At 60.7% G+C, this 15,826-nt stretch overlaps 1 protein-coding gene across 6 annotated transcripts in view; it reads right to left on the bottom strand.

Annotated features, from left to right (window-relative positions):
- WT1 (WT1 transcription factor) overlaps positions 1–15,826 on the bottom strand; it is a 41,612-nt gene that overhangs the window by 24,769 nt on the left and 1,017 nt on the right. For 2 of the 6 annotated variants that reach the window (XM_055722518.1, XM_055722517.1), the window contains 3 exons: positions 9,485–9,607; positions 9,165–9,267; positions 3,243–3,320 (listed from right to left, as the gene is read on the bottom strand). In XM_055722518.1, coding sequence (XP_055578493.1) covers positions 3,243–3,304 — 62 coding nt within the window. In that variant the 5' untranslated portion in view covers positions 3,305–3,320; positions 9,165–9,267; positions 9,485–9,607. Of the gene's footprint in view, positions 1–3,242; positions 3,321–9,164; positions 9,268–9,484; positions 9,608–9,730; positions 10,178–13,757; positions 14,639–15,826 lie in introns of those variants that run through there. The other 4 variants (XM_055722514.1, XM_055722513.1, XM_055722516.1 and 1 more) reach the window with 4 other exon arrangements.

Raw genomic sequence — 15,826 nt, forward strand, 5'->3', positions numbered from 1 at the left:
TTGTGTGACAGCTCTCGCAGACAAGCCAGCCCTCCCTCTTGTCTACCCAGAGTTCAGAAGGTGACAGAGCAGTTGTGGACAAACAGGCCACACATAATCAACACACGAGCTCCCAAGGCACCGTTCTTCCCTCACACGAGTTACAAGCACAGCTTGGGCATTCAGAGCCTAAGTGACAATCTACAACTCTACAACACAGACTCAGTTCGTCTGGACTATGTGGTAGCTGTAGTGGGTTCGCCAGGGATGACAACTTGCAGACAGAAGATCAATTTGGGCCATCAGACCTCCTTTGGTTTGCCAGCAAGTAAAAACATCTAGAATCCATGACTGCAGCCTTTTCTATCTGCTTCCCCGTTTACACCTCTCTCCCCTTCCCCTGCCAGGCTATCACGCTGTTGTACTCTGCCAGAGGACAACATCTCTGTACACCTTGTGTGTCTTTCTCTACCACGTAGTGCTGGCTGGCCAGGGACTCCACACCCTTTGCTGCGCACCTCTGCTCGTCGCTGAGGCCGTGCCTTCTGCAGTTCCCTAACGCTTACACCTACTGAAAGCTCTCAAAGACCAAAACCCACTGAGACAAAGAAAATTCTTGCCCTCAATTCCAATATCCGACACTGAAATACCTGGGAAGGAAAAAAACATTCAGGAAAAAAAAAGTCTTCCAAGGCCTTAAAGCCATAGGCTGAAGCAGGCTCTGAGAAGATAAAATAATTCAATAGTTGAGCTGCCAGGCTCCTGCTTCAGGTCACACACAAACAGGGCTGTTGGTAAGCCTGCAGCCCGACAGGAATGGGTATCACAATGAGCGAAAAGGACACGGCTTCGGCCACCTGACAGTATCCCTTGCCAGATTTCAAACTTTTAATCTGGAGTGAGGCGATTCTGGAGCTGGTCAGTCAAATACTGGCAAGAATGTAAACAGCTAAAACCAGAACGCTCTTGGCTAAACTGCTAGATAACTTCAGCGCAGAAGCGGCTAACTACCTCTACCTGAACTGCGTGGCAGCAGCTTCATTCCAGCACATTAAACTTATGCTGAACACGAACCCAGAAAGCAAGCTGCTGAACTGATCCTCTGTCAAGTAAAATGCATGTGACCCGTAAGTTTTATATAACTGTAGAGTCCTTTATTTGCAAAACTCAGCGGTAATGTTTTCTTCCTTCTTGTAACACGCAGAAGTCTTATTGAAGCCAGGAAGAAGTGCTAGGGAGAACTCAAGGCAAGGAGCTAAACAAGGACTGTCATCGTTGGACAGAATCTAGAAGCTCCATATTTCAACAGAAAGATTGCTTCCAAAATTCTTAAATTCCAACTACAAGATTGAGAAAAGTATCTGAAATACTAAACGCCTGGAAATCACTTATGAACAGTTCATATATTTTAAAGATGTAAATCTTGGGAAGAATACCTTATGTTCATGGCAACTGAGATTGGAGGTACTGTGTATTGTAACTCTCAGCCAGAAAAGACAGATAACTATTTTGGCTCGTATTACCAGTGATGAGGCTATGTCTAGCACTGATTTTCCACAGATTCTACAATCTTGGCCTATACCAAAACTTTCAGCTTTGTTTTACCATAGATCATTCATCTTGATTTCTCCCCCCCCCCCCTTTCATGCATCCTAGGTCACATAGTTTACACTGCTAACAGTCTGACTCCTGGACAAGTAAGAAGCCATTTATTTTGTTCAGTACTCCTTTAATATTTCTATTGTGTCTTTTTTATTTATTTATTTATTATTTTACTGAGTTCCCCAAAGAATAACCTCTTCCTTGCTTTAATAACTTGGACCTCAGTCAAGGTTGATGAGTTTCTCCATTTTGCAGGATATTTTCCTCAGAAGAGACAAAACAGTGTCTAATATTGCAATGACTGATCTTTAAAGGGTACAGTTTAAAGAGGAAATAAAAAAGACTTATAAAAAACCAAGAGTAGGAAATAACCTTTAAAAAGAAAGGATTGGCAGCGAAGACACCGATCGGTACACAACAGTAGGCTCTGGGGATCTTCTCTAACCACGAGAGCTCCTCGACAGATCTCTTCAGGCTCAATTCTGTTGTTCATGTCAATACCGGCAATTTGCGACGCTACTGTCTGTTCCCTCCAACCTTCACAGGCCACTTGTGAATGAGCTGGAAGCAGCCCCACAGTATGTTTTCCTCCACCACACTACAGCACTGGACACAAAGCCTGTCTTGGACAAGGTTTTCACATTTATGGACAAGGACATGACGGCATAGATGGATGTGGGCTTTCCTAGGCTTCCATGTGGGCTTTTCTAGGCTTCCACCATCCGCTTGAGGAGGCTGCACATGCTTCGAGAGAACTTCTCCAAGCCAGCCAGTGCTACCTACCTCGGGCAGGGGACCTCTCATTGCCACTTTGCTGCCCACAGCAGAGCTGGCAACCTTTGGCTTCGCCTCGGCCAAGGCCAAAAGGTGGCTCTTTTGCTCACGGCGGCACTCGTCGGTGACACGAGGCACAGCAGCGCCAGCCTATCCCCGCCGGCCTTACAGGACAGCGGGCGCGGCGGGGACCGGGGCACCGGCGGCTCCGCGCCACCTCCCCGGTTCCTCTCCCTTTGCCCCGGCCCCGGCCGGCAGAGCGGGAGGCCGGGGGCCGCGGGGGCGATGCCCCTCGGGCCGGGGCAGCGGGGGCCGGGGCAGCGGGGGCCGGGGCAGCGGGGGCCGGGGCAGCGGGGGCCGGGGCAGCGGGGGCCGGGGCAGCGGGGGCCGGGGCAGCGGGGGCCGGGGCAGCGGGGGCCGGGGCCGGGCAGCGCCGCCCCCCCAGCGGCCGCCACCCCGGCGGGGCCCCGCGGCGCCTCGGGGCCTTCCTGCCCGCCCAGCAGCAGGAAGCCCCGCGGGGGAGGCGGGCCGGAGCCTCTTCCCGGCAGGTGGGAGGGCGACAATGGCCGGGAGGAAGGAAGCCGGGAGGCGGCAGGGCCGGGACACAGGACGCAGGGCCTGGCGAAGGGAGGGAAAGGGAAGAGGGATGGTGGGAAGGGGCGACAGCTCGAGGAGCGGAGCGCGGAGGGGCCGCAGCTGCCCCGGCCCCTCGCTCTGGGCCCGGCACTGCGGGGGCTCACAGGCCGCGGGGCCGCCGTCGAGCTGGGCGGTGGCTGTCCGTGCTGGGGAGCGGGTGCCAGTGGTGAACTAGGGGGGAAGGTCTGCACGGTACTGCAGCTACACCGGGGCGAAAGGTGAAGTAAATAAAAAAGGATAAAGCACCTTACCCCTTCAGTGTGGAGCCCAAGTTCATTTGGTTCCATGTCATGCATTCAAGCTGTGAGGTCATTTGGTACAAATTGTCACTGTTGGGAAAATGCGGAGAATTAGAACTAAAATGACAGCCGTCAAAGAAAAAACAATACATCAAGGCAGCAATATTTTCCTTCGTTATGGTTTTTCAATATACAACAGCAGAAAGTCGATTTATTTTATATAACCCCTTTTACCGACGTATTACCGATTTTTAAAACAGCAAAAGGAAACGAAAGAAAAGAATGGCTATGGGCTGAAAAGTCTCTTTGCATCTGCAAGCCCGTCCATTTGTAAATAGCTGGAAGTGGAGGCGTAAAACTCTTTCCTTACAGAAAAGCAATATCCGATATTGACACACTGAAATTAATGAAACGAATATAGGCACCCCGGCGGGCTAACGAAGCAGATTATTTGTTTTTTAAAAAAGCAAATCTGTTAGCTGTTCTAACCAGGAGTGTGAGAGACCACGTGGTTAATGGAGTGAAACAGCTATCGTGACTCGTGATGGATGTTACTACATAGAGGGGCTTGACAAGCAGGAGAAAAATGGAGTGGCCGCGCGATAAGCGCAGCTCCCCGCGGGAACACGCTCCCGCCCCGCCGGCACACACCGCGCCGGGCGGCCCAGGCAGCAGCGCGGCCGCGCAGCCCGGCCACGGGCCCCGCCGAGCGCCCCGCCGAGCCCGGCCGAACCCCGCCCGGCCGCCCCCCCCAAGGGCCGAGGGCTGCCCGCGGAGCCGGCGAGGCCGAGCAGGCGCCCCGGGCCGAGCCGCGGGGCTCCCGGGACGCAGCTCCCCGCCGCCGCGCAGGCTCGGCCCGGCGGGGGGGGAAGGAGGCGGGAGCCCCCGGGGCTTTCAGCCGCGCTCCGTGATTGATGCCGGGGAGCAGCCGCTCACAATAAGCGCGAGTCTCCCCGTTGATTAATTGCACCTAAATTCGCTGGACTTGTGCGGTGAATTTATATCGTTTTGTTATTAAAGAGGGTATTTTTTTGTTCTTATTCGTTTTCTTCGTGGCAGGTAGAAGAGACCTAAAAAAGTCAGATTCCAGTGGGAAGCTTTTGCATATAAAACCAAATTAAGTGACTTCAATCTCGAAGTATGCGTAATATCATTTGTCAGTATCACTGGACACTATTATTCATTAGTGTGTCTGAAGTGCTATTATGCTACTACAATGTCCTGCATATCAGCTCAGGAATTGTTAAACTCTCCCGCAGTTTCCCCATTCGCAACAGCAGTCCGTGCTGGTCTGTGCCAACTACGTTTTGCAATTCCACGAATTCTTCCTGTAATGCTGCTGTAATTAATTCCTCCAGGACCCTGATTTTTATTAGAAGTGCCCGCCCGATGCATTTACAGCAGGAGATTTCCCTTTAACTTTCTTTCGCTTGACAGTTCATTTATAAGAGCCTCCCCCACAATATCCACTTTTCCCCCTCCTTTGCTTTTTCATAAAGCAATACACTCATTCATCTTGTCACTAGCTCGCAGCCACTGTACCGCCTGCCGCCGGTGGGTGACAGCGTCCCAGACCAGCCGCCCCGAGCCCGGGCCGGTGCCCAGCGGCGCGGTGCAGCTCCCCGTCCGCACCTCCTGCTGCCCGCCCCGGCACGCAGCGCTGCGCTCCCGGGGCTGCGGCTCCCGCAGCGGCGGAGCCCGGGCCGGCCCCAGCCTCGGAGGGAGCCGGCGGGGACTCGGCCGGGCTGCGCGTCCTCCGAGGCGCTGCGAGCGGGGGCGAGAGGAGCCGCTCCGGCCGCTCAGTCCCGCTTGGCCGCGGCCGGGGCCTCTGGCTCAAGCGGCCACGCTGCCCTCGCACCCCCGTAGCCCTTCCCGCTGCGGTTGCGGCGGGGCAGGAGCGGGGGCAGGCAGTGCGGGGGGGAGCGGGCGCCGGCCGCGGCACCCCAAGCCAGCCCGGCTCGGACCCACGCCAGCCCGGCTCGGACCCACGCCAGCCCGGCTCGGACCCCACGCCAGCCCGGCTCGGACCCCACGCCAGCCCGGGCTGGGACCCCACGCCAGCCCGGCTCGGACCCCACGCCAGCCCGGCTCAGATCAACGCCAGCCCGGGCTCAGCACCCCAAAAGCACCCCACGCCAGCCCGGCTCAGGTCCACGCCAGCCCGGGCTCAGCACCCCAAAAGCACCCCAAACCAGCCCGGCTCGGCACCCCACGCCAGCCCGGCTCAGACCCACGCGAGCCCGGGACGGAGCCGAGCAGGGCGCGTTGCAGCGGCGCGACGTGGGGGGACGGAGCCGTTTGACTCGCGGCCCCGGGAGCGGACTCCCGCGGGATGCGCTGCGGCCCCTCGGCACGCCCGGGCGGGCTATGCCCCTGCCCTGGGAGGGCACCCCCACCCCCCTCCGAAGGGTTGCAGAGGGGGTGCGCGTGATCCCTGCCGCCGGCAGCGGCCAAGGGCAGAAGCGGGGGAAGCACCTTTCCTGCGGCGGTGCTGAGCCCGGGGCCCTGCGGCTTGTACCTCGGGAAGCGGGGCTGCCCGGGCTGTGCCAAGCCGTGCTGAGGCGGCCCTGGGACGGCGGCAGGTGGGCCCCGGTAAAAGCAAAGTCAGGCACGTTTGCCCGGGGGCCGTCGGGCACCGACGCAGGCTTAAACATCTCGCATCTGACAAGTGACAGAGAACAGGGCATCCCTAACTCCGTTTACACCTCGCCACGATCGACTATTGACAGTACCGTCCGATGATCTCATGGAATTAACAGCTCCTCTCCAAATCTCGGCTTTGGATGAGGTTTGAATGATTAGAAGGAGAGCGGGGTCTCCGGGGATATGCCTGCACCGATCCCAATCTGAATCCTTGGCCCTCCAAACGGCCACAAAGACGACGCTAAAAATAACTTATTTTCATTACAGAGATGCTTTTAAAGAGAAACGAGAGGAAGGGGGGGGAACGTTCCTACAACGGGGATTAATGTAAGTTGGAGTGGAATAAAAGGAAGTCAACGCTGAGCAAAAAGGGAACTTAAAAGGAAACCAGTAGTAGATCATATAGAGTTTGTTTTGGCCTGCATTGCAGTATTGCCGAGTTCTTGACCTCTGCACAGAAAGAGCTATAATCTGAACCAAGACTCCTCCACTTTTAAAGTCTTTGTAAGTGTGACTCACAGTAAATTTTCAACATCGAGCATGTTTACTACATTAAACAGTGCGAGGTAGAAAAGTTCACATCACCATTTTAATGGACCCACAAATGCTAGTCATCTAGCGCACACTTGCAATCTGTGCGGGTTTGTCATCCATGTCCAGCTATCAACAACAGGCGCAGTACTCCTTGGCAGAGGAACGGGCTGCGCTATAAACACAGCGAGTAGTTGCCGAGGCGAGAGATTTCCGAGATACTTTTGCTTCCAGTGTAAGAATTACGATCTTTTAGCCATTTCTTCCAAGCTGTTGCCTTCCCGACGGCTTTGCCGTGGCCCGGGAGAGAAGGCACGGCAGCTGCGCGCTGCATCGGGGCGGCACCGCCGGGGTGGGCGCAGTCCCTTGCGCGCCCCGCGCAGCGGCCGCCCATGGGCGCAGGGAGGCGCGCAGCGGGCACGGGCACGGCGGCGGGCAGCCTCACCGCCCCATCCCTGCCGATGAGGCAGCCGAGCCACCGGTCGTCAAAGCACAGCCGGCAAACTCCACCTGAGCCGCGAAAAGCAAAACAAACCTTCGCAAAGGAGGTGCGGAATAAATACGGTCTTAAAAAAAAAAAAAAATAAAGTAACGATTTCGCCATATCAATATAAATATGGATAAAGACAGTGCGGTCGGTTTCCAGGCCGTTGGGGATGCGGCTAATGAGTCATGTCCGTTTCTGTACCGTAACTGCTCATCCACCGCCGTGACACCACTTTCTAGGAAGCACACTTGTGTAGCGGGAACCCCGGTGTTCCCAGGTGCTGTGGAAGGTGTGCGGGGGGACAGGGGAGGCCGTACCGAGCCCACCCACCCGTTCAGGCTTAGATGCAGGCACAGGCTTTGCACAGCTGCCCTCGACGTGGAACAAGTTCTGCCCTGATTTACACCCCCGCACATCAGTACGGGCTCGCGTGAGGTTTAAGGGCTTAAACCCTGATCCCACCGCAGCAGGCAGTAAACCTCCCAGGGAGCGGAGCGGTATCAGGGCTCGGCTCGGGGAGAAACAGGCTCCGCAGCGCTGCCCGTGCGCGCCGGGCTCCGCGCCCCGGAGCTGGGCGGGAGGTGGCGGCGGCGGGGCGATGCCAGGCTGGGCTCACCCCCCCACACACCCCCCCGGGGCACCTGGAGGTGGGAGCTCTCGGCAGAAGCAGCGGCTTCCGACGGGGATCGCACCTCCCCGGCCTGGGTGGCACCGCTCACCGCACAAACGGGCAGGGCCGGCGCGGGGGGGGGGCGCCCGCCGTGCTCCCGCCTCCACCGGCGGCCCCGGCAGGGCGGCAGGGGCGAGCCCCGCGGGCTGCGGTGCTGGGGAGAGCGGTGGCTCCGAGCTGCCCTCCCCTAGCCTCCCTACACACCGTATTTATAGATTTCCCTACGAGGCGAGCAATCTCTGTCACTTCAGCGCAGGAGTTCGCCCCGCCAATTATTCTGCGAGCTAATCTCTCTGGATAGGCTTCTTTCCTTCCTTCATTACCTCATTCCCTCCTTCCCTTGACGTCAACTCACGTTCATTAGCAAAGTGGCTTCTGGAAGTGACAGAATTTTGTTGTCCCACGTCCAGTGTTGATTAATCAGAGATGATATAACCGGCCTACGAGAGGAGCCGCTCACAGCTTCCTTCGCGCAGGCATATTGTTTTGTATGCGAGAGTTACTTAGCAACTCCAAGATATGGGAGAGGCTCCAAGTTCACAAAAAGTTGAGGAATAAATTTTGGGGAACTTCTTTGCTCACTAAAGACGTTGTAAAACTGCAAGAGACACGCCTGGCCTCCATGCCAGACCAAAGAAAACGGGAAGCCGTGCTTGCCATGGACCTGTCTGTTGGCAAAGAGCGTTTGTGCTTCCAGCAAAGCTCCAGATGCACCTTTCTCCCGGCACGGAAATCCGATAGGTTTATTGTCCCGTTTTCAATAAATAACCTCCTTGCAGGCCAGTCCCTGTCGCTCCTGGGAGCCATTGGAAGGGCAAAACAAAGCCCCTGGACGGAGTCAAGTTTTCATTGCCTGTACCATGCTCTGCCCATCATGCTGCGCACCGCTGAGCACTCCTGCACCTTCCCGGCCTCGGAGAAGAGCGGCTGGGGAGATCGCCAGCACCGGGTGCAGGGAGAAGGCACAGGGGCAGGGGCCAACCGGTGCACCTTGCAGGTCGGATCCTGCAGCTGGGGTGGACGCCCTGCGCTCCGCAGCCTGAGCCGGGGCAGAGGGGATGGGTGCAGTGTGGGGGTGCTGGGGACGGGCAGTGAGGGATGCTCTGGAGCGGGGTTTGGGGCAGGCTCTGCTGGTGGAGCCCCACAGCTGGGCTCTGCTGGCTGCCGTGGGCACCTGTCCCTGGCGTGGATGAGAGAAAATCCCAAACCCTTCGCACCAGAGGGTTCCAGGACTGGCATGTGCCAGGGAGGCCGGGCAGTCTGGCTCCTGCTTCCCAAAGGTGATCAGCACCTGCGGCCAGGGAGCAGCTCCCCCGAGCTTATGCAGCTAGGCCCGGGGCAGAGGGTGCAGAATCTTTTCTGGTTTTGTGGTGGTTTTTTTTTTGTTGGGTGGGTGGATTGGGCTTTTTGGTTTGGTTTTTTTGTTGTTGTTGTTGTTTGTTTGGGGTTTTTCTACGTGTGAATCTATTTTTCTTTTGAGAAAGGAAAAAATATGTTTCCTTGCAGAAAGGAGAAAGCTGAACGGCATGCCGGGGAGAGACCACGTCCGAGCAACAACCCGCGCAAAAGGAGGCCAGGCAGAGCTCCCTGCCGGCGGAGGTACCTGTTGTAGGGGTTCCGCAGGAGCAGGGCCTGACTGCCCGTGCAGCTGTCAGTGGGGGTGTGACAACCATACACCGGGGGTGGCACCGAGTACTGCTGGTCCCCTGCGGAGAAAGCGGCAAAGAGTTAGCCCCTGTGGCCACCGGCTGGTCCCGCGCCCTGTGCTGCGAGGGGGCTGCAGGGTCCCGGGTCCCAGAGTTTTGGCAGCTCCAGCCCCGTGCCAGGCTTGCCGGGGCAGGTGAGGCGCAGTGGCACGACTCCGGAGTCATTCCAGATTGCCACCAGCGCCCTTTGGGACGGGCCCGCGGAGGCTGCAGTTACCTAGGGAGGGCTGCTGGCTGATGGGGTCCTCGTGTTTGAAGGAGTGGTTTGTAAACTGCGCGGCGTGGTGAGACGGCGTGTGGCCGTAGCTCGGGGTCCCGTCAAACGCCACGGTGCCATAACCTGCCGGAGAGACCACAGCGCCGTTAGGAGGTGCCACCAGCTTCCCACCAAGCCCCTTCGAGCAGGCGACAGGAGCCGCAGGTCCCCACCGCCATGCACCCACGGCACCGCAATACTTCGCACTTATCGCACCAGGTGGATCTGCCCCCGCTGCTGCTGCCCACGGCGAGGGAAAAACCACGGCCAGGCTGTGCCCCTTCCGTGGCTCCCCCCCCCGCCCCCCCCCGCACAGGCACCTCGTAGGGCTGCGGGCACGGGGCGGGGGGAGCCCCCCGGGACCCCCCCGGGCAGCGCCGGGCCGGGCAGCCCGCTCCGAGGGGCGGACAGTCGGAAGTCTCATTCGTGTTTAAAGAGAACAGATCGGCTTCGGTAATAAAAAGGATGTTTTCATTAATTGTTGTTCATATTAAAGAGGAAGATTCCCATCTGCTCAGCGTACTCCTCTGCCGTTTCCAATTTAGAAGTTACCCTTTAATCTTTCCTTTTTTTTTTTTTTTTTAAGAGCCGCTTTCTGAAGAGTCTGCAATAAAGAGGCGGAATGTTACATGCAAAAATAAAAACTCCTCCTTTCAGCGAAAACTGCTCTCCAAAATAATAAACAGGCTATTTTGTTTCCTACATCGAGCAGATTCAGATGGAAAGAGACCACCTCTGCTGACCCCGGGCCGCCACGAAATCGTAAATCAGGTGCTTGGACACCAACTTTCATTAATGACTTGGAGCTGGCTAAACAACTTCAGCTAAAAAAGTAATTACAAAGTAATATTATCTCAGAGGCTTCTCGGCTCATCAGCATTTACCCCGAGAACCAAGCTGCTCCGAGAGCCACTCTTCCAAAAAACCAAAACAAAAGTCCGACGCGGGCTGGGAAAAGAAACCCAAGGGGCGACGAGCACCCCCTCCCTCACCCCCCCTCTCTCTTAACCCGCTTATTCCAGCACGGGCACACACACCCCCCCGCAGCCCCGTCTGGATGGGGCGTGTAGCCGGGGGGGGATTTTGTGAGTCGAGGGGGAGCACTCGGGGCTGTTTGCAGGCTCCTTTCAGTTCCCTTCGGTGCCAGGTCTCTGCTTCACCCCCGCCGGTCGGTAATCACGGGGGGGGTGGGGGGTCAGAGAGGACAGAGTGGGGGGGCAGCAAAGGGATCCGACTGTTGCTTCTCTATTTTATTCTCTCTGCAGACAGCCTGGATCCAGGGACATTACAGGACTTAATTAACAACCTACGGGGTTGCGAGGATGAAATGAAGCGAGCGACGGGGAGGGAAAAAAGTAATCCAGAAGACTTTGAAACCTTCACCTTCGCGATGATTTTAAGCTGGCCCTGAGACTGCCGGGGCTGGACTGGCTTGTCCCCGGCCAAGTCCCTCTCACATCCCCCTCGTCCTAGGAGCAGAGCTCCTTTCCCGGCGATGGGAGCAGCGTTGACAGGCCGGTACCTTACGGGCTCCCATCCCACAGCTGTTTCTCGCTCCTTATCTCCTCCCTTAGCCCTCAGGGTAGAGGATCAACCTTCAACTCCCTTTTTCCCCATTTCCCTCTGCCTCATTTTTTAACTTGCAGAAAACAGACACTTTCTACGTTGCTTCTGGCCCGGCGCAGACTTGCGGTGACCTTCAAAACGCAGCTCGGAGCAGAACGAGGTTTTGGCCACATTTTCCGGTGTTGCCTGACCCAAAGCTTCAGGAATGTGATAAGAAAGTTGAGTTCTGAACCGAGCTGCCGATAGCGAGGTCTCTTTAATTAGGGCGTTATCAGAGCCAGGCCTGATTAAAATGTGCTGAAAATAATTGAAAGTTGTACATCTGCTGGAGAATGGGGCGTGCTGGGGGCATCCAGTTGTTGGAGGAGCCCAGCTGGATGAAAGAGACAAGCGAGGGAGAAGAAAATTGGGCTGAGGTTTCAAAGCCTTAGTTTCCTAACCCCCACCCCATCCCAAACTTGGTAGAAATGTCATCGCAGAGCCAAGGTAGTGTCTTTCCCACGGTCGGAGGAACCGGCTAAAAAAAAAAAAAAAAGAAATAGCAGTTCAACCTTGAGAAGAGCCAAAGCAAGAACATTTTATCCATCCACGAAAAAGAAAAAAAAAAAAAAAAGTGCAAACAAACACCCTTTGCCGAATTCCTTCTTGCCGAAGGAGCCCGCTGCGTGTCGCCGAAAATAGTTGTGGCTAAGGCAGCGCTGCCCGGGCGGGGAGGAAGCCCCGAGCTGAAGGCCACCCCCCTCCGCGGCCAGCCCGCTCGGCCCGGCGGAGCACGGCAGCCAGCCGGGCCACCGGCCCCGCTCCCCGCCGCCGCCTTCCCCGGGCTCCGGCAGGGCGGCGGGCCGGCCGAGCGCGGCCGGGGCGGTGTGAGGCCGCCGGGCACAGGTGTGTGCGCAGGGCTGGCGGGGCCGCAGCCGAGCAGGGCCCGCACGGCGTCGCAGCCCCAGTGCAGCCCGGGCCGGGCTCCGCGGCTCGGTGCGATACCGGCTCCGTGCCCCTTTGCGGCGGCTACACGCGGACGGCAGGGTGGCGCGGCTGCTCTGCCTCCCGCCCGGCCGCTCACCCACCCAGGGCTGCGTCCATCTCCCTCACCCTCCTCTCCACCTTCTCCTCGCTCTTTCGGCCCAGCTGCCAGTCCTCTCCCACGCATAACCCCCTTCCAGATGCCCCCGCAGAACCCCGTGGCCCGGCACGGCCTGTCTGTGCGAGGCCGCCCCCGCCGCTGGGAGCCTGGGGCTGCCCGGGGCGCGCAGCGGGTGCGGGGCCTCGCCGCCCCCGAGCCCCAGGGACGCGCCGGTCCTTCCTAGGGCACGGCCCCGTGCCCCGCTCCGCAGCGTCCGACGTTAGAGCCCGGCGCCGGGGGCCGAAACAGCGGGGCGGTGGCACCGGGACCGCGGCCCGGCGCTGCCCGGGGGAGGCCCGTGCGCGGCCGCGCTGCTGAACCGCCGCTTCCCCTCCGCCGCCGCCGTCTCCCCTCTCGGCAAACCTCGCCCCGGGCCGCCTCGCCGGCCTCGGGGCACCCCTCGGCGGCCAGTACAGAGCCCGCCCGGCCGGCCTGGGCCGCCGCTCTGGCCCCTCGCCCTGCCTCCCTTCGCCGGCCGCCACAGAGCCGGAGCCGCCGGCCCCAGCCCCTCCCTGTGGGCAGGGGGCTGCCCTCCGCGCCGCACAGCAGCCCGAGCCGCGGGCAGGGCGCCGACGACCCCGCACCAAAAGCGGCGAGACCCGGCGAGCCGTTCCGCTCGGGCCGAGCCACGCCACCCTCTGCCGCTGCCCTGTCCCCTGAGTCTCGGGGCCGCGACGGCCCGACTCCCCCTCGGCCAGACACCCCCGGCGCCTCGGAGTGCGGGGCAGGCGCCCGGCAGCCCGCGGCTCCGGCGCTGGCTGAAGGAGGGGGAACAAGACCCCAAAGGTCTCGGGCGAGCTCTCCGCACGCTCGCCCCCTTCCCCTTCTTCCTCGCGTTTGCACCAAGAGATGTTTACACTGCAGCCGCTGGAAGAAAAACGATTAAGACGCTGATCCCCGGTGCCACACGCAGGGCATGACCCATCGCCCGGTCGTGCAGCCCACGGGAATCTCTCAGGGCGGTGCGAACAGCGGGGGCCGCTGCCAGCTGCAGCGCAGCCCGTCCTGGCCACGGGGTGCTGGGGGGGAGCTACGCGGCGCCCCTGTTTGCCTAGCCCGGCCGGGGGCATTCATTGCTCCCCAGGCTAATTCGACAAGGGACTTGAACACACTGACGTGCGGGGAGCGGTTTTCGGATTCAGGAGGCGGTTCGGAGGTACACCCCCCACCCCGCCACGGCCTGTGCAGGGAATTGTCTCGGGGCACCGGGCCCATCTCCATCCCAGGGCTTGCGCCGTCCCCGGCCCGAACAAACTTTTGCGAAGCGAGAGGCTGCTCCAGCCCGGGGAGGGAGACGGGGGGCTCCAGCCCACCTGGCAGAGCCGACCGCTGCCCCGCCGGGGGGTGGGGGTAAGCAGCAACTCGTGGCTCCTAACCCCCCCCCCGCAGCGACGCGACAGGGAGAGGAGGCACGGAAGGGCTGGCTCGCCTGACCCTGCCCGGCCGCTGCCGAGAAAGGCCGGGTTTGCTGTTTACATCGGGTTCGGCGGACCCTCCGGGGGCCGCCCCCCCCGAGCCCGGGGCGCCCGGCGGCGCTGCCCTTACCCTGGTTGCGGATCGCTTGCTGGCTCTCCAAGCAGTTGGGCAGGTAGGGCCCGTTGGGGAACATCCGAGCCTGGCCGGAGGGCGGCTGGCTGGGCGGCGGGGCGCCGAAGGGCCCGTAGCGGCAAGCCCCGGCCGTGCCCGTGAACTGGCCGGAGAAGTGGACGGTGAAGGCGCTCAGGTATTGCTCCTCGTGCGGGTCCGATCCGTTCCAGCTCGGCTCCTGCTTGATGAAGGAGTGCGGCCCCAGTGAGCCGTAGGAGGCCCCCGGGGGGAAGTCCAGGACGGGAGCCCACTGCGCCGCGCTGCTCACCGGCATGGTGCAGTTGCTGTTACCCGGCAAGGAGGGCACGGAGGGCAGCAGCGCGTTGAGATCTCGGACATCGGAGCTCATCTGCTCGCAGACCTTCTGCCTGCCGCCGGGCAGCCAGTCTCCCCCCGGGCCGCACTTGTTCCAGGACACCTGGCCCCTGCCCGCCAAGCCGGAGGCCGGCTCCGGCTGCAGGCACCAGGCTGGCGAGCTCAGCCCTTTGGGGGAAGTTTGCTCCGCCACGCAGCTCCCCGGGTCCAGCCCTGCGGGAGCCGGCAACAGCGACAGGGAAAGGTTGTTCTCCAGGATCGCCTCCGGGGTTGCGCCCGCTGGCAGCGCAGGGCAGGGCGGCGTGCGCGGCTTGTCTGCCTGTGCTTGTGTCTGTCTGTCTGCGCCTGTGGCCGTCTGTCCGGGCTAGGGGGGCACAGCCACCTCGCACGCCTCACCTCGGATGCCTGCTCACCCTCAACTTTGCAAAGCTCAAATAGAGGCGCTTGCAGGGGAGGAGGAGTCAGCCAGGCCGATCCTCCATTCACACAACCTCCGCCGAGGGGCTGCCCACAGCCCGCTCTGCTGAACCCAGCCGGACCAGACACGCGGGCGGGGAGGGGGGGGGGGAGGTGGGAGACAAGGAGAGCCGGGGATGGAGGGGGAGAGGTTACTGTGGGAGAATATATCTCCCCTACACATCACTCCCACCCTGCTTCTGGTGCAAGCGCCACTAAATCTCACCCTAACATCCCTTCGGCTTTAGGAGAGGCTGGCGAGACTGTTAGAGGGATCCAGGTGGCGAGTAAGTACGTGCTGGGCGACTTCCCCGCCAGCTCCGTGCATGTCCGCGGGGACTCCCGAGGGCGGCAGGGTCGCCTCCGCCCTTGTAGGAGCCAGGGGAAGTGACCCAGCCCGGGGCGGGCGGCCCCCGTCCCTGCGAGGGGAAAGTGGCTTTCCAGGTGCCTCTCCCGCCGTGGGAGGAACCCGCGTGTGCCCGGGGGTCCGGGCTGCCTGCCCCCGCCTCCGCCCCGCACACCGAGCGCTCCCTGTGCCGGGCCGCGGCACGCCGCTCAGAGCCGGCCGTGCCAGGGTACCGGGGGCTCCGCCGGCGAGGGGAGGGGCGGGAGCCCTTTGCAAGGGGCCCGGCGCCGGCGTGGGCCCCCTCCCAGCTCCGTCCCTCCGACCTGCCCGTGCGTGAGGGGGAAGGAAGCGGCTGGGCAGGCGGGGGAGGATCGCAGGGCCGTAAGCAACCTGCTTTTGGGAGATCCACCTGGCACTGCTCCTGCGGAGCCCCGGACCATCTCTTCCCTCCTCAGCCTCCTGGACAGCAGGTCCCCAAGCGCACATCCCGGGGGCGGGGACGGGAGAGCCCCTGATGGCGTCTTACACGTTATTCCCGGACGGTCCGTCCAGGCGGCACGGCGGGTTTCGGGTGGGCCCTGGCAGCGTCCCTGAATGGGATGCCCTGATTTTGGCGGTGCGGGAGCCCTGCTAGACCGGCTGCCCTGGTAGGACGCCCCGGGGAGGGCGGCAGAGCCCCGCAGGATGTGGCGGTACCTGCCGGCACCGGGGGCAGAAGCAAGCCCGCAGCCCCCCCCTCCGCCCCCGCGGGGGACGCTCTCACAGAACGCGACAAGAGGGATCCTACCGTCTTTCTTCAAAACTAATTAATAATCAGTGGGGGTGGCGGTGGTGGGTGCTTCTGCGTGCACGCGTGGGACCGCACCTGGCAGCTGCGGCCGCTCGGGGGGTGTGCGGGGGCAGCGCGGCG

The sequence above is a fragment of the Falco cherrug genome, chromosome 10 (assembly GCF_023634085.1).
Source record: "Falco cherrug isolate bFalChe1 chromosome 10, bFalChe1.pri, whole genome shotgun sequence".
Taxonomy (NCBI): Eukaryota; Metazoa; Chordata; class Aves; order Falconiformes; family Falconidae; genus Falco; species Falco cherrug.